The 22,578-nt window shown below is 42.0% G+C and overlaps 1 protein-coding gene across 1 annotated transcript; it reads right to left on the bottom strand.

The window, feature by feature from the left end:
* Positions 1-1,565: 1,565 nt before the first annotated feature.
* LOC148088215 (transcriptional activator MN1-like) lies at positions 1,566-17,036 on the bottom strand. Its single transcript, XM_087794950.1, has 3 exons — positions 16,406-17,036; positions 12,748-16,305; positions 1,566-2,765 (listed from the first exon to the last, which is right to left on the bottom strand). Exons 2-3 carry the CDS (start codon positions 16,250-16,252, stop codon positions 2,557-2,559), a joined length of 3,714 nt encoding a protein of 1,237 aa, XP_087651076.1. The 5' UTR covers positions 16,253-16,305; positions 16,406-17,036; the 3' UTR covers positions 1,566-2,556.
* Between the last annotated feature and the right edge of the window lie 5,542 nt (positions 17,037-22,578).

Here is a 22,578-nt window from a genome sequence, read left to right on the forward strand (position 1 = left end):
AGAGGAGAACTTACCATGCTTAGTTTGTGTGTTGTATTATTTCATTATTTTATTCTTTAATGTCACCAAAATAAATCATATACTGTGTTTACAACACTGGCAAAGAAAGGATCTGATTGTAATGTTTAAAACTCCACAGATTTGGTCACATGAGTATAGTTCAGTTAAAAAAGGTTGTGAAAGGAGATTCATTTTTGATTAAGAAAATACTTAACTTGTTAAAAACCTATTTTTTTTTTTAATAAATAAAAAATAATTAATTAATGATGAATAAATTAAAGAAAATATCAATATCCTTAACCCAGACCAATGTAAGAAATGTTCTTTTTTTCTTCTTCGTTTTTCATGAGGAAATAACTGAATAAGTTAAGATTGAACATTAACTTATTACTTCAGCCTAAGAGGAGAATGAAGGTAAGAGAAGATGTTTTTACTATGCAGAAGGTATTATCTTTAACCAGGACCTCCGTTTCTTATCTTAGTTTATAAGCAACAAAATACATTTTTTATTAAAGTAAGTAAGTAAGTAAGTAATATTTATTTATATAGCGCTTTTCGAGACCAGGGTCACAAAGCGCTTAAACAATCAAAACAATACTCAAAAAAGTACATACTTTAAAGATCAAGATAATACTGAGAACAACACAGGCGTGTTACTCCAAATTTTGATGATATCAAAAAACTTTTTTTAATTTAGGGTTTGTAACAAACAAGATGAGAATCAGCGGCTCTAAATCTGAGACTAGCTGGGTCTTGTTCACGATTAATAGATCGTAAGACAAATAGATGCAACATCTTCAGTCACAAGAAAAGAGCTGAGCCAAAAGGCAACGTTCTTAATTTAAAGATGTAATAGTTAATCTCAGAGATTCCACAGAGAGACTCAAACTAGAACCAATGCCTCATCTCATGCCTCTCTGGTGAAGTACGTTTGGTAGTATAACTGGGAGGAGGCCCCAGGGCAGACCCAGTAACAAAATGGTAAGACTAGCTCAGAAAAGGGAAGTCTGGGCCTCTTTGATTCAACTGCTGCCCCTGCGACCCAAACTTGGATGAGCAGTGAAAGTTACATTTTATATTTTTAATGATGTACCTTTATTTTAATCGAACACGTGAAAAGATCTATTGGACTAAATAATGAATTCTAGACAAACACAAACAGCGAAAAATAAGATTTTTTTTCTTTTAGGAAAGGTCACCGGAGTTAAGCCAACCAGCGCTTCATCATCCTCATCAGAATCCTAAAATATTAATCACCGCACATTTGTTTACAAGTGAAATAATAATCCCGCGTGTGTGCAGCTAATCATCTCAGCCTCCTAATCCAGCAGGAAGCCACGTTTCCGTCTCCTTGTGAAGTTGCCTCTCGTCCTGTGATGCTGCGGGTTCCTGCGCGCTGTCAGCCATCCTGGATCAGTTCACCACTTCCTTGTCACATCTGTCACTTGGAATATACTGTAGGTATCTTTTTTTTCCTTTTTAAGTGACTGACGATCCTCCGGGCACAAACAACATTCCTCATAGAACTGTGAGAAAAGCTCGTGCGAAAAACAACCAACAAGCCGTACCTTTAACGTCATATTTATTGTTATTTAGTTACTCAATAAAACATATACAGATATATACAATATGCAGGAAAACAGACGACTGCACTTTACTTATTATTTAAAAAAAAAAAAAGAAAAAAAAAAAAAGGTAAACAAAAAAAACAAACAGAATGAGTTCATAAATTGCCGTCACAGTCCTCCATCTATTGTTTCAGAAATTCAACAGAAGCTTTATTTAAAGATTACAAGATTGCCTAACACACAGCAATTTCTCTATTATACATGTGCAATACCAATAGTCTTTTTTTTTTCAATTCCCTTTATTAACAAACGTTTCAGTTGCCAGTGGCTGAATTGTTTACAGGCGGACGTGCGAGCATCGAATTATAAAAAAAAAGAAAAGTTACATTCATAACCAGAAACTTTATCAGGTCTCTTTTTAAGTGTGTAAAATGTTATTCCAAATTAAATTCAATAGACTTTATTCCAAATTGATCAAATAATTAAGTATTTTTTCCACCTTTCAGACACTTTTATTTCCTTTTAAAATGAGTGGCTCTTAAGGCTCAACCTTGCTCAACCATCACAGCCATTGGTAACTGAATTCATCTTGCTTCATCTCTTGACATTTCTTTAATTTTCTTCCAAAAAAAAAAAAAAAAGAAAGAAAAAAATATATATAGATTTGAGGTTTTTTTTTTTTTCCAGATATGGTTGAGTGGAGCCCACGCCGCATTGTCCAGCACTGAGTGGGCGAGAGTGTGACTGCATTTGTAAGCGGGGGGAGATGCTGTCCATGTGTGTACAAGTGTGTGTGTGTGTAGGTGTGTGTGTGTGCATTTATGAATATAAATGTCTTTCTCTCCCTGAACAGGCAAGAGGTGCTCACAGTTGCCTCACCTCCACCTCCTCGCTGCCATCACTCTTCATCATCATCACGAGTCTCTCAAGCTTTTTCTATTCTCTTCGCCGTCTCTCTCTCTCTCTCGCCGCCGCCGCCGCCGTTCATTCAAGTCAGCGCCGCCACGAACGTCCCGAACCGGTTGGAGATGTCGGAGTGGAGCGAGCGCCACGAGGACACCGGGCCCCCTCGGCCCTTGCTGTCCCCCAGCTCGTCCGTGCAGTGGACGGACAGGCACTGCAGGTGGTTCCCGCCGCCGCCGCCCGCCGCCCCTCCGGCGCCGCCGGCTCCGGTCTTGCTCTGAGACAAGTCCGATTCTGGGGAAAAGAGAGAGGGAAGAGTTAACCCAGAATCATCCCAGGTACGTCTTTAAATTAAACCAGCGTCATGTTTCACGTCCCGCTCGAAAAAACCTGGGCCGTGAAACCAATTACCACTAAGAAGAAGCCGCCCTCGCACACGTGGATCTACTCCCAAGTCAAGCATGTAAATCTGGAAATGCCCTTCTGTGACCTCCCCCCCCCCACCCAGATCAGAGATCAGGACCTGACCGAGGAAACTGCCCTTTAACCCTATTTGACCCAATTTACTGGCATAATGGCCGTGCTGCGGTATCGACCCCCCCGGTGTCACCAAGGTGTGGCGTCTCTAATCAAACGGCTGAACCAAAATCCATTTCAAAGATTGGCGACACAAACACACATTTACACACAAAGAAACACACACATGGGATCTTCGCCTGAATGTCTAGACCAGATCCGGGCAAAGTTCAGCCCGACACATCAAAAATAAGACTGTAAAACTGACCATTTAGCAATATTTCCAATGGCTTTCTAACTATCGTTTTGACTAGTTTTACTGTATTTTTAAAGACCTTTTCTTTCTTTTATTTGTCATTTTTATGGGCATTAGTTTATATTTTCCTATTATATTATTAAATAAAGGTATAGAAAAATTAAATAATATATAGCTTTCATGGCATAGTAGTGCAACTTTCTTATGAGAATCTTTAAATTAAAAATATTCTTTATTTATCCCTTTCTTCTTTTGACTTCTCAACCCATATAACGGTATATAATGTGGCCCCTGAGGAAATGTGATCACACAACCCTGGTCTAGACCTAGAAATCCTGCATTTTTAATTGATGTTTATTTGGCTTTAAAAGGATCTTATGCTGGCATTTTAAAGACTAATGCATTGGTTACAAGTTCTGTCCGTGTAGTCTTGGCATCGATGAACTACGAGCTGACCAACAAACACCCACATTCTAAGAGAGTGAGCAAAAGTCTGTTGTGTCAGTGAAATTAAAAAGTTTGAACCAAGTTTTCATGCGACATGGAAAGAAAATGTCATTCATTACCAGTGTGTTGTGGTTTATTTTGTTAAACAAAATGGCAAACATAGACTCCAACTCAAGTCGCTATGGGATGTAAATCAAGAAAGTTTCCGAGTGAAATATCTAAAAAAAAAAAAAAAAGGGGGGGAAGAGATAATAGAGGACGACGTGTTTTGACACCGGTGTTGCATTGTGTGCTTTGGGTTTTGCCTCCAAGCGCGCTCACAGCACAAAGGAAGCGCATGTGAAGTGTTAGTGATTCCTTTTTTTTGGCGAACATCAGTCCGATTATTCTCCGACGAGCAACCGTCTCGTGCCCTGCGTCGCACAGATGCTCGAGAATCATCGTCTTCCTCCACAAAAGAGGCCGGTCTTCACGGTCGCAGACAAGCACAGGAACGGCAGTGACAAGCTGAGTTACACGTGTCAGCGGAAGAGGGAGAGGCTGCGATAGAAAAGCCCAAAAAAACAACAACTGATGCTCCGTGTCAACCGCGGGTGTGACGAGGAGACCCCCGGTTCAAGACCCCGGAGTCGAAACACATGAAAGAAAAAAAAAACAACCTCTTGTTCGCACCAGGAATTAAATCTGTGACATGGAGTCAAAACAAAGACTTCTGGAGCCGCTGTGTCACTGACATGATCCACTGTGTCAACTTCCTCCCACATTCTGGAACAATTAATTCAAGGGGGGGTGGTGGGGGGGGGGGGTACTATCAAAACGGATTAAAGGCGAATCGTTCAAGTTTTTCAGGACCTCTGGTGCAAGAGGAAGAATCCTCGGCTCTTAAATTTTAGTCCGGTTTTTCTAGCCAGGAAAACCCAGAGGGCGGAGGTGACAGTGCTGGAAGATCACGGTGTGGGCAGGCGGCACCACGGTGTCGCCCCCCGGCCACTGGGATGGAAAAGTATGGAGGGGGGGCGAGGGGGGGTTTTTGTAAAAGGTCAAGCAGCCACGACTCCTGTTGTTTGTGTTGTGTCTGCCACTTTTTGTGACTTTCCTCTCGTCTACCTCGCATGTGTGTCGAGGGACCAAAAAATGAGGGTTTCGGATGAGGGATTGTGACAAGACCCAACGTTTGCCAGAGGGTCCAGTGATACACCTCTTATACACACACACACCCCCCCCCCCGACCCCTCTATCGCCTCCCTCCGCCCGCCTCGCCCTCCATCCTCCTGCCCTCCAGCACCCGCCGGCAGCTCATGCTAGCCCGGGCACAGCAGGGTCCGCACCGGCCTGAATATGCAGCCAAGCGTTCCCCCGGCTCGCCGCTGACACACAGCGAACTGACAACACGCCGGGCCAACAAACACACAACAACAACATGCCGCACAACAGTAGCGCCGCCGCCGCTGCCGCGCATCGCACCACCAGCCTTCAGCTGCTGCTCCAGATACACACTCACGCGGATGCGTTTCGCGCACACACACACATGATCATGCAGACCCACAGCACACGTGTGTGATTACACACACTACAGATGTTTTTCGCCCATTGTCGTGGTCTTTGGATGTTTCTCGTGCCGTCGCACACGCTGCGGGTGGTTGTTTATTAATGAGGCCAAAACAGAATCAAAAAGACACTTCTTTTTTTTTAATATCTAGCACACACACACACACAAACACACACAAACACAATATGCTCACTTCTCTAAGATCATGGTGATCCAGTCAAGTTATCATGTTTATCACACACATAATAACTTTCAAAATAAAGCACTTTTGTGTTAACCACAAAATGTGTTCAATTCATAGCATTATGGGTAAGTTTTCTTCTGAACTTTATTTTGAAGGTTGTGTGAGTGTAAGAGGCTATTTTTTCAATTATTTAACTCGCTTAAAGTCTTTACATCTGTGAGATTGTGAGATTTCTGACTCTTAAAACATGTTTTTTGTAATAAACAAAACATTCATCATGTTTAATTCACTTTATTTTGAAAGTTGTGTGATTATCAAAAGCTGTGTCTTTATCTATTAAACTTTCTTAAATGTTTTTCTCTGAGATTTTGTGAGATTTCTGAATCTTTATTTTGAAAATTGAGTTATTGTGAAGGTATTTTTGATAAACTATTGAATTTGCCAACCTTCTAAAATCTGTGATATATCTGTGAATATTGTAAACAACAATTTGCTTGTTAATCAAACTTTATTTTGAAGGTTGGGAAAAGTATCAAAGGCCGTTTTTTATTACAATTAAACTTTCTTAAAAGACATTATGATATTTCTAACTCTTTAAAACGCTATTTTCTTTGAAATTAACACAACTATTAATTGTTTACTAAACGTTATTTTGAAGGACGATAAGTATAAACCTTTTTTAATACTTAAAAATGCTATTTAATATTTTAATCTGTGAGATACTCACAGATTTCTGATTCTTCTTCACTGTTTAAACAGACATTAAGTGATAAATAATATCCAATAATCACATTTGTCGAACTTTATTTGGATTTTTTTATTCGTTTTATCAATAACTGAAACAGTAGAATGCTTAACTAGCCGTGGCTAATTGCTAAATGATTCTTAAATAAGGGTTTAAAAGTAAAAAAAAAAAATCTTCATCAGCCTCCAGCTTGAATGGGCGACGAGGACGTCTTTTGTTTCTAGAGAGAATCCATCACGTCTCTGCGTGTAATTACATTCTATTAGACCAGTCGTAACGGCAGAGACGCTCACACTTGACCAGCGTGGGATTATGATATTAGCCTGCATTATACCAGATAGCTGCGGGGGGTCGAGGGGGGGGGGGGGGGGGGGGCAATCTGAGAGAGCTGCGATTTTTTACCGAAATCAAGACCCTGCACTTAAATCGAGAGCATTATCCACGGAGCCATGTTCGATCACAAGTGGAAACGCGAGTGTGAAATTCCACATCACACAAATCCCAAATCACCATGACATTTTACAAGAGGAGGAATCTTCTTTTTTTTCTCCCTCTCTCTCTCTCTCTCCTATTAAGATCCATCTTGTTATGGCTGCTCGCAGACTAACACGGAGCTCATATCCACGGTAATATCTCAATAATAGCCTATTCATCTGAGGGAACAAGTGCTCGGCGTCAACAAGCGAAGGGGGAAATACCTAATAAAAAAAAAGGAGAACAGTAACAGCTGCGCTCCGCCACAAACACTCCTAAATAACCTTAACCACATTACAGACGGAGAACATTACGCCGGTGACACGCTGAAAGTAAACACACGATTCGGCTTGATGTTGCCGGTATCGCTCGCTCGTTTCACGGCAAATGCTGCACTTTGTTAGCGGCGCTCAGACGCAGCGGGGTTTTTTTTTTTTGGTTTCGTCTCCACACGATTGACTGCCATGAGCTTTTTTGAGGAGCGGCTCACGTCGGGATGACACCGACGTGTCGCTCGAGATGACGGTTCACGCGTCACTGCGCAGAAGATTCCCAGCTACACAGGTGAACAGACAGATTTTTGAGATGTTTCCAATACGTGTAGGCAATAAAAAGAATATCACCTTTTTGCTGCTTCTTTTTAAAGTGAAAGACAATAAATCGACACTTTATTTGACTTCTTCAAACTCTTTACAAGGAGAAAATCTGCTATAAAAGGACCGAAAGAGAAGATATTGTTTAAGTATTTCATTGGATCTGGAGACAAAGAAGGTTTTTATGGGTTGTGACTATTCTATATGTGTTTATTTAAGAAAAGTGAATGTTACTATAACTAAAAAGACATAGATATCAAGCTACGACTATAGCTCTGTACAAACACAGTCTTATTTTTTTTTTTAATTGTATAACTTGTGTCATATAATAGAGAGACAACTCAATAGATACTTAAAATACACTATAAATACATCATAAATAGCTTGTGTTTCACCAATCTTTACTAGTTTACGGGTTTAATTTTTTAGTAACTGTAACAAGAGTCACAAGCAAATCATCTTTCAGAAAAAATAACATCTTTTTTTTCAAAATAATATACATTATGCACAAATGTTTTTTTAACTTGCTGTAACAAACACATCAGGGACCAGTACTGGTGTCCCCGGAGGACCACTGTTCTAGACCATAGGTGGGCAATAAACACTTCCCGAGGGGCCACTTTGTATACAGTGACCATCACTCAGAAAACAGAAGGGACGGAAAAAAAGCGGTAGTAAGCTTTTGTAATATTTTAAATACATTGTATGGTAAAATAAACACACAAAAAAAACACATATTAATATTAACAGTATAATGTGATTGTTTAACACTCAAGTTAGTTATATTTTTATTTCAATTTCACCTTTTTTTTTGGAAGAGAAAAAGAATAAAGAACTTCACCAAGTTGTGTTTAGAGTTGAGCTGGTAATGAATCATTGAATTAAAAACAGGTGAACTACATGATCAGTTTTATTGCTAAGACAACATTGATCTCATCTACCCAGTAATAAATTAAAGGAAACTTTATTGTGTTTTAAGACTTTAAACTTAATTTCAAGTCTCAAAATGAACTGCAACAATTAAAGAGCTGACGGTAGTTATCCAACCTCGTGATTTAGATGAAGGAAAGCATCAAAAGAGCGGAAGAAAAAAAGAACATAAAGCAAAAAAAAGAAGTGTATTTTTTTTCCAACTGTCACATTGATTTCCCAGGCTCAGGAATCTCATGTGGCAACATCTCTGCCCCCTTTTCTCTATCCCAAGCTCGACTTCCATGACGACACTTCACCTCCGACCCCGGTGCACCCAAGGCCGCGACCCCCATCCTCACTGAACACAAACCAGCCCAATCAGAAGGCTGCGCTCGCTGACAAAAACACCCGAAGGCCCGCGCTCCTATGACAGTGTGTGACATCAGGTCAGATTCCTTTAGCATAACAACTAGCGCTCCGGCCCTCGCGCGAGGACCCCGTCTTTGTCAGCAGAAAAAGTAAAAAGATAATAGTCCTGGAATGCCGCGAAAAAACACCTGTGATGGCGGGAATAGATGGAGGGAATGATGGAATTTATGAGACTCAGATCTGACCTTTCGGGACATGGAGGGGATCAGGGGGGGGATCAGAGGGCCGCGGCTCTCTGCAAAGGGCAAAGAGGTTATTTTGGTTTAAATTTCCACTCTGTTTTTTTTTCGGGGGCCTCGGACACGAAGAGTGGAGAGGAGAAGAAAATAACTTGTCCGGGCAGGCATCGCCTTCAGCGTTCTCCCGATACACACCCATTCCCATCCGCTGCACACACACACACACACACACACACACACACACACACACACACACACACACACACACACACACACACACACACACACACACTCGCAGCCTTCAGGCCTGGAAGGATCGCTGGGAACTTGAGGACCTGATCGAGCGTTTCGTTCACATCACGGTCGCAAACCGTCCCTCACGCCGCTCATGATGCATACGTCGCCGTACGTGGATGGAAGGAAGAGGTCACGTGACTCGACGTGTTCTTAAGTGCAAGATCCTGATCATGACTGATATGACTCCAAACTTCCACAAAATTGTGTAATTTTTTTTTCCATTAATTTGCCTCAAACCTCAAAACCAAACTCAGTTCAACAAGAATATAAATTAAAACTATCATTTTAAGCCTCTCAAGTGAACAAAATGACGCTAAAAGTAGAACCAAAAAAGTAACTTAACAACTTAACTGACTAAATGAAGTCCCTTCTTCCGCCCCTCACTCCACCCTTTTTTTTTTCTCTCTGTCTCAGCTCAGAAGTAAAAGTACATTTATTAGTATTTTCAAATGTATTCACACAGAAGTTATACTGGCAAGTTCTGAGAGAAGTTTTTTATCACTATCAACTTTTTTTAAATGTACTTTTGTCTTATTTAATAGAAGAAAATACTATAAAATGTTTATATGTTTATATTAATCTGTATATTTAAAGCTAGCTAAGTGGTTAAAGATGTGTAATACAAGTGTGTAATAAAGCTTTTTTTTTTTTTTTTTTAAAGGTGTTATTTCTAACTAACTTCTTCTGGCACAACTGTCAATCAAACGAGCGATTTTACAACAACCACAACATGACTCATATATTATTGACCTGACAGATAAAGTTTGGAACAACCGGGGCGACTCCATCCAAGACGATTTGACAGCCTGAAGATAAACGATAAGTTTGGGAAATAATATAACCAGGACTAATTGCTATGATTATCATGATGATTATCACTCATGTGTGTGTGGCTGAGAGTGTGTGTTGCTCAAGAAGGAGTTTTGATATGAAACACCTTGTAATGACAGGTAAAGAACACACACTGCCCCGAGCTGTTTTTATCCACATGCAAGCATGTGCCAGTCACTTTCTTCTTTTTCCTTCAGCGCACGGAAATAGAAATTACCGGCGTGATTCGCCGGCGTGTTGTCATAGAGAGAAAATGTCAAAGGCAGGTAGTCTCACAGGACGGATCTCTGCGGTGGAATATCAATACGGCTCGCTGTGGCGATTAAAGTGCTTTGGAGCAGGTATGATAAGATGTAAGTTCCCCCCCTCGTTTCAAAGCTGTCACAACCGCCGAGACTTGATCACTATCAGAGCGGGTTTGGGACTGATTAATCACAGAGAAACTATTCCAGAGGGTCAACAAACTGTGGTGGGTTTTTTTTTGTTTTTAAGCTGAAAATGAAGAGAACGTGTGGAACAAACAGAGTGAAAAATAAAAATAACCGAATCACTTCCTGCCCCCTGTTATCAGGACTTTGCATGAGTTTCCAAATAAACCGTCAGCTTCGAGATATATACACAGCAGAAGGGAAAAGAGGAAGAGCGAGAAAAATGTTCTTCTGTGTCTGAAGGAGATTCTATCAACAGACGCCTCTCGCTCTCCAAACACATGCGATTGAAACACATCTGCTACGATTCAAGTGTTTTCTTACTAAACTAAATTATAATTCATTTTAATTTAGTTATGCTTTTTAATCCACATGAACACTTTAAAAACACGCTTTATTTTATTTAATATCCGAATGCAAACGTGTTCTTTTCACTAGTTTATTAGTATTTAATGGCAGAGTTGTATTTTTTTTAATTAAAGAAATAAAGAATAAACTAAAAGAATCTATTCAGAATGATAACATGTGCATCCACTTTTATGCATTTATATTTCACATTACCACAAAAAAACGTTTCTAACCTAGAGTAAAGATTTACATTTTTAATGGATCAAACATTTAGAAAACAATTTTTTTAATTACATAATTCAAAATGACCTTTTGGTGTTTTCTCGAGAGCACGTTTAAAAAATAAAACATGATTTAATGAAATCACACATAAAATCTGTATTAAACATAATATATTTAATCTTAAAAAGATAGATATAAATACACACACACACGAACACACAGACATTACGAAACAAAAACTGCCATGGAATGAATGTGATCCTTTCAGACACGAGTGATGATGAAACGAGACCTCTGGTGAGAAAAAGCCGCTGGGATGAAGGAACTTCACCGTGGGCAATGACTTATCTTAAATTATTATGTTATTTTGCTCCCTTCTGTGTAGCCCAGGCATCAGATTCAATCTCCAAATCCTCCACCCCTCCCGAACACACCTCCACCCTTTTTCATCTCTGCTGTCTGAAGCACTCAAATGAGAAAGTGTCAGGAGCCGTGATTTGTGCTAACTAGCTATCGATCGCTGCTGAGCCGAGCCGAGGAGACGGAGGAGGGAGGAAGACAAGAAATGCATTTCTTTTTAAAATACTTTCAAATGGTTTGCCATGTGGAGGTGTTTTAATAACACTTTAATTACCAATATATATATTCTAATGTTATTTAAAATGTCAAATTAATAATTTAAATCACATTAATGTGTAAATTAAAGAAAAGTATTTTTGCATGAAGATTTATTTCGATTAAACAGTAACACACACACACACACTCAGAGACACAGTGTGTGTGTGTGTGTGTGTGTTTGCTCGAGGCTAAAATCTGTGGTGCTACTTATCTATTGATTTAAGTGACTTCAATGATATTAGGGCTCTAAGTTACAATGGGAGTAATATTACCCGACACCCACTGCGCACTCGCACATAAACAATGCGAGACCAGACGGGATCGCTGCGCGCCCCCGCGGCCCCGTGCACCCGCGCCGATCAGAACAAAGACGGCACGCACTTTTATTTTAAATAAATTATTTTAAAAAAGATCGCGCGGGCGCTTCAACCCGAAAAACATTGACGTTAATTTATTCGTTGTTTACTTAATTTATATTAATTTATTTATGAAGAAAAAGCCGATTTATAAGACTCAAAGCGCATATTAAGTGACGTATCTGCGCGCGTGTTAATATTATTTTTTATACATTAAAAACATCATTTGAATTAATTAAATCAAATGAATATTTAATTAAACAGCAAATAAAGGGAGTAAAATCGCTTTTTTTTTAACTTTTAGAACAAAAAGAATAGCGTTTTCATCGCAGATAAATAAAAATAAAAAATAAAAAATACCGCAGCATTGATAACACACAGCGACTAACAAATCCGATTTATGTAATAGTTTGGTGTTGCTATTTAACCCGAGTAATCCTGTCGATCCATTTTCCCTCGGTCCCACTGATCCCAGGATAATAACAAAAACAAACAAGGGAGCGAGGGGACCCCCGCTGCGCGCACGCATATCCTCAAAACGCTATTAATCATGTCTTTGGAGGTGTTCACCCTGAAAACCGAGATAAAGAACCGCCGGAAATGTTTACTTTTCTCCGAGTATTCTGCTGAAGTGACTACAGTCTGAGAACACAAGCGCTCACTTGCAGAGAAAAGAGAGTTTTGAATAGATTTCTCCTTTTTTTTCTTTTAAGAAATTCATTTTTGTGACTAAATCAATACCAATTGACAAGATATTTTAAGTTAAATTTAATTAATTAAATTAATTTTATTTAAAAAATGTAAAAAACATTTTCCCTTCCACGTTGCAGTTAAACAATAAAAACAACTGATTTAAAAGTGAAATAAAAGACAAATGAAAAGCATCTCTTACCTTCTTTACTGCTGTTTTGGCTCTTCTTCTCCCAGGGTCCCATGGCCTTGTCATCCTCCGACCCATCCATCATGGCCTTGTCGCTGGGCACGTACCAGGTGGCGTGCTGCTCTGCCATGAGAGTGTCAAGGTCAATAGAGCCCATTGAGTTCTTCCCAGCGTCAGGGCTGCAGTTCGCCAGATCATTGTCTCCGTTCTGTGCGGGACAGTCACTGTTTTTTTTGCCGTTCTTAATGGCCAGGGGTTGGTCCTCGGAAATGCTGAACTGCTGCCTCTGGAGCTGAATCTGGGCCTGCAGAATCTCCAGAGGATGGATTTCGTCCTGACCAGAGGTGCTGGAGGGGGTGCGTACCTGCTCAACCCCTGGAGTCCCCGGATGGCTCACTCCACCGTTGCCGGTGCCCCCACCAGCATTGAGTCCATAACTGTCCGGTGTAGAGGTAGTATGATTATTAATGCCCATGCCCAAGGGCTTTTGTCCATTTATCAAAACATGCTCACCTCTTTGCACGTTAGGTGAGCCGGAAATCATAGGGCTGCGGTTCGGCTTTGTGGCTGAGTTCCCTCCCGCATCTGAGCTGGAGGACACCTCGTCCTCGTTGCCATAGTGGGTGCTGACATCGTCAGGGAAGTCCACCCTGGGCGAGCTAGTGTCGGACTTGGTGACACTTTGAATGCCGCTGTCTAAAGACGACATTAGATCGGCTTGATCCCCTAACATCAGGTCTCCTCCTTTTCCCCATGAGGGTGACTGGAGGTGTTTTTCATGGGGTGTGCCCCCTCCCCTCTCCCCAACACCAGCCGAAGGGGTCTGCTGGCCTGGACTCACAACAGGGTTGCCATTGTCAGAGGAAAAAAAAATTCCTGGACTCACATGTCCACTGTCTCTTTTTCTCCTCCCTCTCCCTCTCCCACTCCCTGTTGTTGCCTTCCCGTCACTGCACGGGGTAGCGTCCATGTTGTAATTTGGGGAGAGGGCACTGGCTTCCCCCTGCAACGTCTGGCTTTGACTTGCAGGCTTAGTGTTGCTATTCCCAGTGCCAGGCATCTGGCTGTTCTGGGAAGTGCTGCTCTGAAAATATTCAGGACCAGCACTGCCAGTACCATTCGATGTGCTGCTATTAATGTCCTGCTCTGTCTGACTCAGTTTTCTCTTGCCCTCATTTTGGTTCTTCTTGTTGAATGTTACGTTGAGATTAGGGGCCCCTAGGCTAGCGATCATGTTCTGGCAGGCTGTAGAAAGGGCCGCCAGGCAGCTCTGGCCAAAAACACTGTCTTTAGCGCTGGTTTTGCTAAAATTCCCCAGAGACAGGGCTCCGAGCTTGCTAACAGACGACCGCTGGCCTGAGGAAAACTCTGACTGAGTGGAGTAGTTCCCTGGTGAGGTGCTCACACCCTGGGGGCCACTGTGAGGTGGACCTGGACGATTGGCTCCTCCATAGGGAAATGGCGGTTGTGCCCCCATTGGAGGCGCAGGGAAGTCAGCTGGCCGCCTCTCTGTTGGTGCATTTGGATGCCCCGAGCCCCCGCCTGCTCCTGGAGACTGCATCTGTGATAGGTTGCCCATGTTTCCACTGAACTGTGAGTGCATTCCTGGCGAATGGAGCGCTTGTACGTGCCCATCTGCAGGCATTCTCATAGGTTCTTGCATGCCCATGCCTGGCCTAAACATCATGCCAGCACCATTTTGCTGGAGCCCCATGTCGTGTGGCCCTGACTCACTACCTGCTCCGCCCATACGTCGTGACATCATCTCTCCTGGTGGGTGAGACCCTTGGAACCAAGAGTTCTCCTGAGTTACGTGAGAATTTTGTCCATCAATGGGAGGCATTCTGCCACTAGTTTCTCTTTCAAAGTTCGGTTGAGGCATGTTTCCGACCGAGCCTCCATGACCCATGGGACCAGGGGGAACATCTCCATGATGACCCAACTGCTGCAAACTTGGCTGTCTCATCCGCTGTTGCTGGTTTCGAGAAGCCATCTGTTTAATCATCATGGCTGCATTCTGACGCTGCTGCAAAGACTGCTGGTCGGGTCCTGAATGCTGAAGAGGACCTGGGGGGAAACCCTCACTGACTGGGGGGGTGAACTCTCCAGGCAGTCCGGGATAAGCGGAAGGAGAAAGATGGTTATCAAGGCCACCACACCAACCTTCACCACCATGTGCATTGGGGAAGTCGAATCTAGGCCTCTTTGCCATGTTCATATAAGGAGAGTCAAAGTGTTGCAGCCTCTGATTTGGGGGTTGTTGGGAGGGGAGAGGAGCTTGCTGTTGCATATTAAACATGGGGTCCCCATAGGGGTGCAAACCTCTATTTTCCAGTCTATGAATAGGATATTCAAACTGGTTGTGTTGGCCAGGCATCATGACCCCTCCGTCCAGAATGTTGGGGTTAGTGGAGCCAGGCTCTGCCTGGGGGGGTCTAGGGAGGCCAGGGGGACAAGAGTTCTGTCTGGCTATCAGTCCAGCCTGTTGCTGCTGCTGCTGCATGAGAGGATGTCTCACATTGACCCCCGGCTCCATTCCGACCGGGACCTTTCGGCCATTTCCAAAGCGCTCAAAAAAGACTCCGTGTTGTGGCTGTTGTCCCTTTGAGATGCCCGGCATACCTTGGGCTCGTGGCATGCCAGTGTTACCGGGAAAATTCCCACCCGGAACCGGTCGGCCTGGACCGAAATGAGGGAGTTGAGATTCAGACTCTGAAGGGGAAAATACAGGTACATCAAAATGTCCAGATGGGGGCTCATTGGGAAAATTATATTCTAATCCCTCCACGGCGCCCTGGTTCGGAAGCCGCCTCGGCTCCAGGCTGTGAGAGTCGGTGGATGATGAAGAAGATGACGGGAGACCATGGAAGGATGCTGCTCTGTTAGGGGACTGGTCCAGGGGGAGACATGGTGCTGGAACAGCATGGTTATTGTTTGGAGGCCCGTGGTGTTGGAAATCAGGCATGTTGCCATGCCGCTGCTGCTGCTGGGGAAAGCCATCACCCACTTGTCCGTCAGCTAGTGGATCAAAACCTTCCCCAAAGCTCTGCTGTGGTCCCATGGCATTGTTGTTATAGCCCATTAGTCTGCCACCGTGCAGGCATGACGACCCGGGTTCTGGCCCTCCAAAATTCCCACTGAAGTGATGTGGGTGGGGGTGAGGTTGATGGCCATGTGGGTGTCCTTGATGAGGTTGCTGGTTGTTAAAAAATCCATGCATGGAGCCCTGCTGCTGCTGCTGCTGCGGCTGAAGTCCACCACCTGCATGCATGTCTGAGTGGCCCCGCGGATGGAACCCTCCATACTGCTCTCCGTTCATGTTCATGTTGAGCCCGAGTATCTGTGTGTCACTCATGGGGCCCATGCCCGGTTCCACGGGTCCAGGGGGGCCTCCGGCGTGAAACCCGGGACTTTTATAATGAGAGCCCATATTCAGTCTCTGTTGGTTTATGTTTCTCTCGGACGGGCCAGAGGTTCTGCTATTAATCTGAGAACCAAACTTCTCCAGCCTAAACATACTCTCCTGCAATCAATCCCACATGATGGCAAGTTTGCCAGACCTCAGTCCTTCTGTCCAGAAAACAAAAAAGAGAGAAATCGGGAGAAAAATATTAACACTTACATTTTTACACTTGTGGTCTGGAAATGTTTCAAAATATCAAAAACTTACCTGACGACTGCTCATTGTAGCGGATAGAATTTGTTCAAAAATCTCCTTTTTTTCTCTCTTTATAATAAAAAAAAATTAACTTGCTGCACAAATTAATCCAAAGTTATGCGAGCGTCGCCTCCGTGCAAACAAAAACATCTCAAATGTTTTTTAAAAAGTGATCAATTTTGTAGTTGAAATTCCAAGTCAAATGTTCCGGAGGGACATTTTTTTTTCCTCCTTTTTTAAATAAAAAAAAGTCCGAATGTTTGGAGATAAATCTTCGTGAAAGGATTTCTAAAAAAATGCGTTTTATTTGAAATATTCAGCCAACAAAAAGTCCACAGAAGAAAAAGAAAATGTGGTGAAGTCCACGAGCGCCTGTGCCGGGGAGCTGAGCAGCGCACTAGCCGCTCTCCGCCTCCGTCAGGCGGCTTGACAGCATCCTCGCCCCGCTGCTGGAAGGTCCGGTCCCCCCTCCCTTGATAAAAAAAAAGAAAAAAAAGAAAAAAGTGCGTGTATCCCGCCGGTGATCGAAGCACGTCTGCGGGGATCTGCGTGCGTGTGCTCGCGGAGGACAGACTCGCACTTCCACTCCGCTCCGCCGCGCCGTGAGAGATCAGTGCGTCCTGAGCGCCGAGCAACAAGTTTTGCATTTCTGCAGCCGCTTCCATCCGCGGGGCCGCAGCCAATCAGAGCGCGAGGGGGGCGGGACCAGCGACTTTAAGGTGGTCCGTGGAGTCGAAGATGGTCGAGCCCTGGAGCGAGAAGCTCTTCCCTGGAAATATGTTTTACACACTTGGATTGTTTGGGTGGCGAAACCAAACCCTGTTGCTAAGCTAGGAACAAAAACAACGACCGAAGTTTCCCGGTTTGTTAATAAGTGTGTGTTTTTTTTAAATTCTGTTTAAAGATTTTTAAATCAGCAAATCATTTGTATTTTATTGTTGCAACTTTTAATGGGAAACTCATGATATTATGTGCAAATTAAAATAAAACGAACTGTTATTATTGTTATGAATAAGGAAACAAGGTCAAGGGGGCAGCTGTCGATGTTAAGAACCCCAGCAAAACGCCTCATTAAATCCCCTTTTATTATTTATCAAAGGTTTTAGTTAAAGTCTGCTTAACCATTCAGTTAATATTCATGTTTATTATTTAAGATAGTTACAGCTTAATGCTAAAACATTTGAAGAAAACAAAAGTGAGAAGAATACTTTTTTGCTTGGCGTTGTTAGTAAGTCGTTTTTATTTGTATAGCGCTTTTCCAGGGTCACAAAGCGCTTAAACAATCAAAACAATATTCAATAAAGTATATACTTTAAAGGTCAAGATAAAACTGATAACACAACAGGAGTTCCAGAAAATCAAGGAAAAGCCTGATCAAATAAAACTAACAATGAGCAAATATTAAAGAATACTATGACAGTTTTATGACGTGTACGAGTATGGTTCTCTACTTTTGTAAAGGTTTAGTATATTATTATATCGTATTGTTTTTAATTTAAAATGATTTAAAATACATTCCAGAGGAGTCAATTCTGTATATATTGTCAGTATATATATTACAAAAAAAGTTGTTTTTGATAAGTAGATAGATTCCAAATGTTTACAAAAATGCCATTAAAGGCACCGTTAAGACCAAATTAAACGGCCCATCATATTGTTTGAAACCAAACAGCGACAGAGATTCTTCGTGACAAATCAATCGCTTCCCACATACATCATGAATATGTTGAAGATGAAAATGAGCCATATTGTCTTATTCGATCAATTTTATACGACACGATTCCAGCGACTGGTGACGCCGTATCGAGGACTCTAAATCAATGTGACAAATATATAGATCCGGATGTTGTGTTTTCGTCCCGCAGGAGGAGATTTACAATCGTGTGGTAAAATAACTCCAAATAATCGACACCACATCCGTGTGATCATTAAGACTTAAACCTGAAGGAATCGAGGTAACACGGCCTGATCGGCCCGAGAGAGGTCACCTAAGGTCAAGTGTTTTAGCTTAATTTAGATTAAAACACGTGTTTAAAAGATAATAAAAAATAGATTGTTGGAATGTCTGGCTGTTTCTTATGTCATGTTTTTTTTTTTTAAAGAAAGTGTTAATGTTCTTACTTTACCAAATTGTAATTTAGACACTTAAAAGGATAATCCGTCAAAAACTCTTAACACATTTAAGCAAACACAAAAGCAGGGTTCCTCCTCGAAACGGACTACATATATATGCTGGGAGGATTCTGTGTGAGAAATCTTCTTTTTTTTTTTTACACCCACTTTCTGTCTTCTAGCGGTTCTACCAAACATACACAGTGCCCCCTAGCGGGTAATGACAGAAGTGCTTGAAACATAAAAAGACTCGGAAAATGGTGATTTTTTTTAAACAATACATTTTCTATTAAATAATATAGAATAAGATCGATATATATATATATTGAACATATTTTAATTACGTCTCTTCAGTTTGATTTTTTTAATGACCAAGATTTTTTTCTAAAAAGTGAGAATAAACCACATTTTCTTCCTAAAATAAAGATGATTTTCTGTTTATTGGAGAATATAATCGAAGCCCCCACACGACAGACCATAAACTACCGTCCAGACATGACGTGTAGAGCAGAAGCTTTGAAAAAAAAAAAGACTTGTGGATAAATAAAAAATAATCACCTCTGTTGTCAATCATCTTGGTTTCACGGCCGTGCAGGAGGCGTCGGGGCTGAGGCCCGAGACAGGTCAGGACAAGGATCGGTAGAAGGTGCAGAAGTCTTGTGTGACTGTGTGAATATATTTGGAATCTCTCCAGAGGGGGGAAGGGAGAAGCGAAAGCGAGCGATAGACTGTGTCACTTTTGTTTTTTAAGGAGACAGGTCGGGCTGAGAACTTGTCTTCCACATGTGGAGGTATTCCAGGCAAGACTTGGGGAGGGAACAGAGGAAACCTTTGTCTTTTTTTTTTTTTTTTTTGTTGAGGAGCCGCCCACGTCGCACTGAGCTGGCTGGCTGTGGCATCATTATTTCACACAAAAACAAGTAATTCAAATTGTAACCATGGCAGCCATGTTTGCTGTGAAACAGCCTAAATTACAGGGTAGAGGAGAAGTCTCCGGGTCACAGTCTGGACTGAACTGTTCTCGAAGAAAAAAGTCAAAATTCATCGACAGAAGCAGCGCCTTCTAATTCAGAGTTAACACAAGAGACTTAAAAAAAAAAATGTATCTCGGGGAATAATGAAAGGAGAACTCATGTTGTTTCACCTGTGGCAAATTAAGAAGTGCTGACTTCAGCAATGCGGCAGGAAGCTCATCATCTTCACGTGAAGGCAGAAAGATCCGGAACGTTAGATTCACCAGTTATTGAAGTCGAAAACAAAGTTCTGTGTGAAGATGAGCAGATGTTTTTTACAGTGGAATCACTCGTCGCATTTTTAGTTCAAGTAGAAAAAAAAAAAGCATCTGAAGTTATTTAAAATGTTTTTTTCGTTCGTTTACATCAAATCTAAATTTCCCAAAAGGTACACATTTGATACTTTAGACAGTTTTGTACTTGGCAGGGCCGTAATTAACACAATTTTAAAAATAAGCTTAATATGTATTGAAAACTTGCATATAAACATGTTAAGAAGAGGATGTAACAAAGATGAAATATATAATTTTTTATTTAAATATACACACTATAAACAATAAGGAAACTGTTCTAAACAAATCAATAAGTGGCACTTCATTTGAAACTGTTGTCAATAAAATTGAAATTCGTAGTTTTACTCCTCAATGAATACACTTTACACAGGTCTGTTTTACATCAATTTCAAGAAACATGTTTATCATCAAAAAAGTAAAACACGCACACTTTTCAATGAACACACTCACAAATACATTTAAGTAAATATAAATATATTTTTAAAAAATGTTGTGTCAGAAAGTGTGTGATTGTTTTTCCAGAAAAAAAGTTAAAGAAAAAATATTAATAATTATTTTTTATTTCAATTAATAATTGCATCGAATTAAACGTGGACCAAACTTTGCCTCTGCAGGACTGAACAGACCCTCGTGACAGAGACACGTCGCGTGTCAAGCAGGCGTTGATGGATGAAGCTCGACGAAGTCTCACTCCTCCCACTGATTTACGACTCAATTTGTCTCAATACTTTTCTCACCAGGACGCGATCCAAGGCGCCGACAACGACGACGACATCGTCCTCCTCTCTTAATTCATGCTCTTCGACTCTCGTCCTCTAGGTGGCTCCCGGATCGGTGCGGTCGCGGGGGCCTGTCACTCAGCCCCGGCCGGGGGGGTCACGGGGTTAAACAGCATCTGTCATCCAGAGAGGCGCTATTGTACTGAAGGCTGGGGGGCGGCGGCGAGGAAACCGCAGCACCATCGCCATCCTCCGCCGCTTGGAACAACAGGAAGGACTCGAGAGAATCTCTTGGTGCTAAACTTGACCCGGGCCGGAGGATGAGGAAGCACTTCTGACACCGGCCCACGAATAGCATGACGAGGAAAAAAAAAACTCTAGATGCACTTTGTTTTGGGGAGGAAGTGTCAATACAGACAGGAAGTAGTGGACAAAGGTGCTTCTTTTTAAGCTGCGGGAAGTAGTAAAGATTGGTGTAAAGTGTTGGCAACGAGCCTGGGGAGCCCGCCGCGTAAGGTCGGAGGTCGCCCTTCAAAGAGGATCTCTATCATCTGCCGCCTCTTCTATTGAAGCAGCGATGCTTCACCCACGGCTCCGTGGCAGACTCAGGGATGGACGGCCGGGATTCAGCGACTGCCGCTTCACAGGTGGTGTGTGGGCGAGCCCGAGCGTCTCCGCTTTTAGCAACAGAGACGTTTTCGTGGTTTGTGTTCGGTGCCGACGTGCGACCGTGACAATGAGGGGAGGCGAGTGTCTCGGCCGGCAGATGGTCCAACGCGCCGTTCCCGACTACAGTCACGCGACTCTCCGGGACCCGACAGACACTGGAAGTCGCCGACTAAGTTTCAAATGAGCTGACGCCGTTCAGCCCACGTGGATGCTGAGTCGAGATCAGGTGGTCCAGGGATTCATCCCTTCAAAGACTTCCTGCTATTCCGAGGAAAAACCTTGAGAATTCCAGGAACTTTCTCCCAGTTGGACTTGTCTAAGACACGGCTCCAGCGCTCTTGACCAAAGGTGGGATCGAACATTTTCGATACCAGCACTGACACCGGTTCCTGAACAATATTTTTTTCAAAACCAATTTTATAAGATTATTTGTGACAAAAAGAAAAATTGTATTACACATCCTAAGAATCTGTAGAATTTTTTGGCTTTTTTTCTTAATAGAAAATAAAAAAGTATGAGTGTAGGAAAATATCGATATGAGGATATACTGTATCTCGATATGTCTTTTTCCTGATACTGTATCAATATTCTATAGCACAGTATATATTTAAAAAAGGAAAAATGTATAGTTATTTTGTGGTTTATATTTCAATAGTTTGTGTATAAGAGACAATCATTCTATTTTTTTTTTTACAATTAAAACTCAAGTATTTACAGCATTTATTAAGTTTGTGTGCTGCAATTAAACCTCCTGCCACTAGTTGGCAACATTCGTCATTTCCTCGGCGCCAAAGTAACAACAAAAATGGCATCGATGACTGAAAACGAAATGCCACAAAAGCAGCTTTTAAAGCTGATGTTTGGACCCATTTTGGCTTCAAAACCAAACGAGAAACGAGACAGTGGCTACATCTGACTGTAACTCATGTGTATCTAACATGGCTGGTGTTAAGCATGTAATATCATTTAATGGTTACAATGCTATGAGGGTTTTTGTTCAATTTAATGCTTTAAAAGAAACAATATATCGATGTTCCTACAGTGTATCATACCGTCACATGTATCGTGATACGTATCGCCAGATTTTTGACAATACACAGTTCACGGCCTCTGACACATTATCAAGTTTTCATCGAGCATGGGTATCAGAGCTTGGCGTTGAAAGACGAAGCATGTCTTTGTTTCGGTCGGTGCCAAAAAAGAGCTGAAGTGCGACACCCGGCCCTACTGAAGATGCTCACAGATCTCCATCCAAACTCTTCCCTCGCTTATGATCAAGATCCTGAAATAGTTAATACCTTAGTAAAAGGTAGTTATCACTAACATTATGACCGGATGCCAAGAAAAACCTGTATATGCTCTGTTGTGTGGTCGTAGGC

This window comes from Callionymus lyra, chromosome 1, assembly GCF_982586985.1.
Source record: "Callionymus lyra chromosome 1, fCalLyr1.hap1.1, whole genome shotgun sequence".
In the NCBI taxonomy this organism is placed as follows: Eukaryota; Metazoa; Chordata; class Actinopteri; order Syngnathiformes; family Callionymidae; genus Callionymus; species Callionymus lyra.

Excerpts from the sequence above, each read along its gene's own strand:
- LOC148088215 (XM_087794950.1), bottom strand. The coding sequence starts at position 16,252 with ATGTTTAGGCTGGAGAAGTTTGGTTCTCAGATTAATAGCAGAACCTCT. Across the intron at positions 2,766-12,747 it reads CCAAAACAGCAGTAAAGAAG|AATCGGACTTGTCTCAGAGC; the intron begins GTAAGAGATGCT and ends TCTTTTCCCCAG.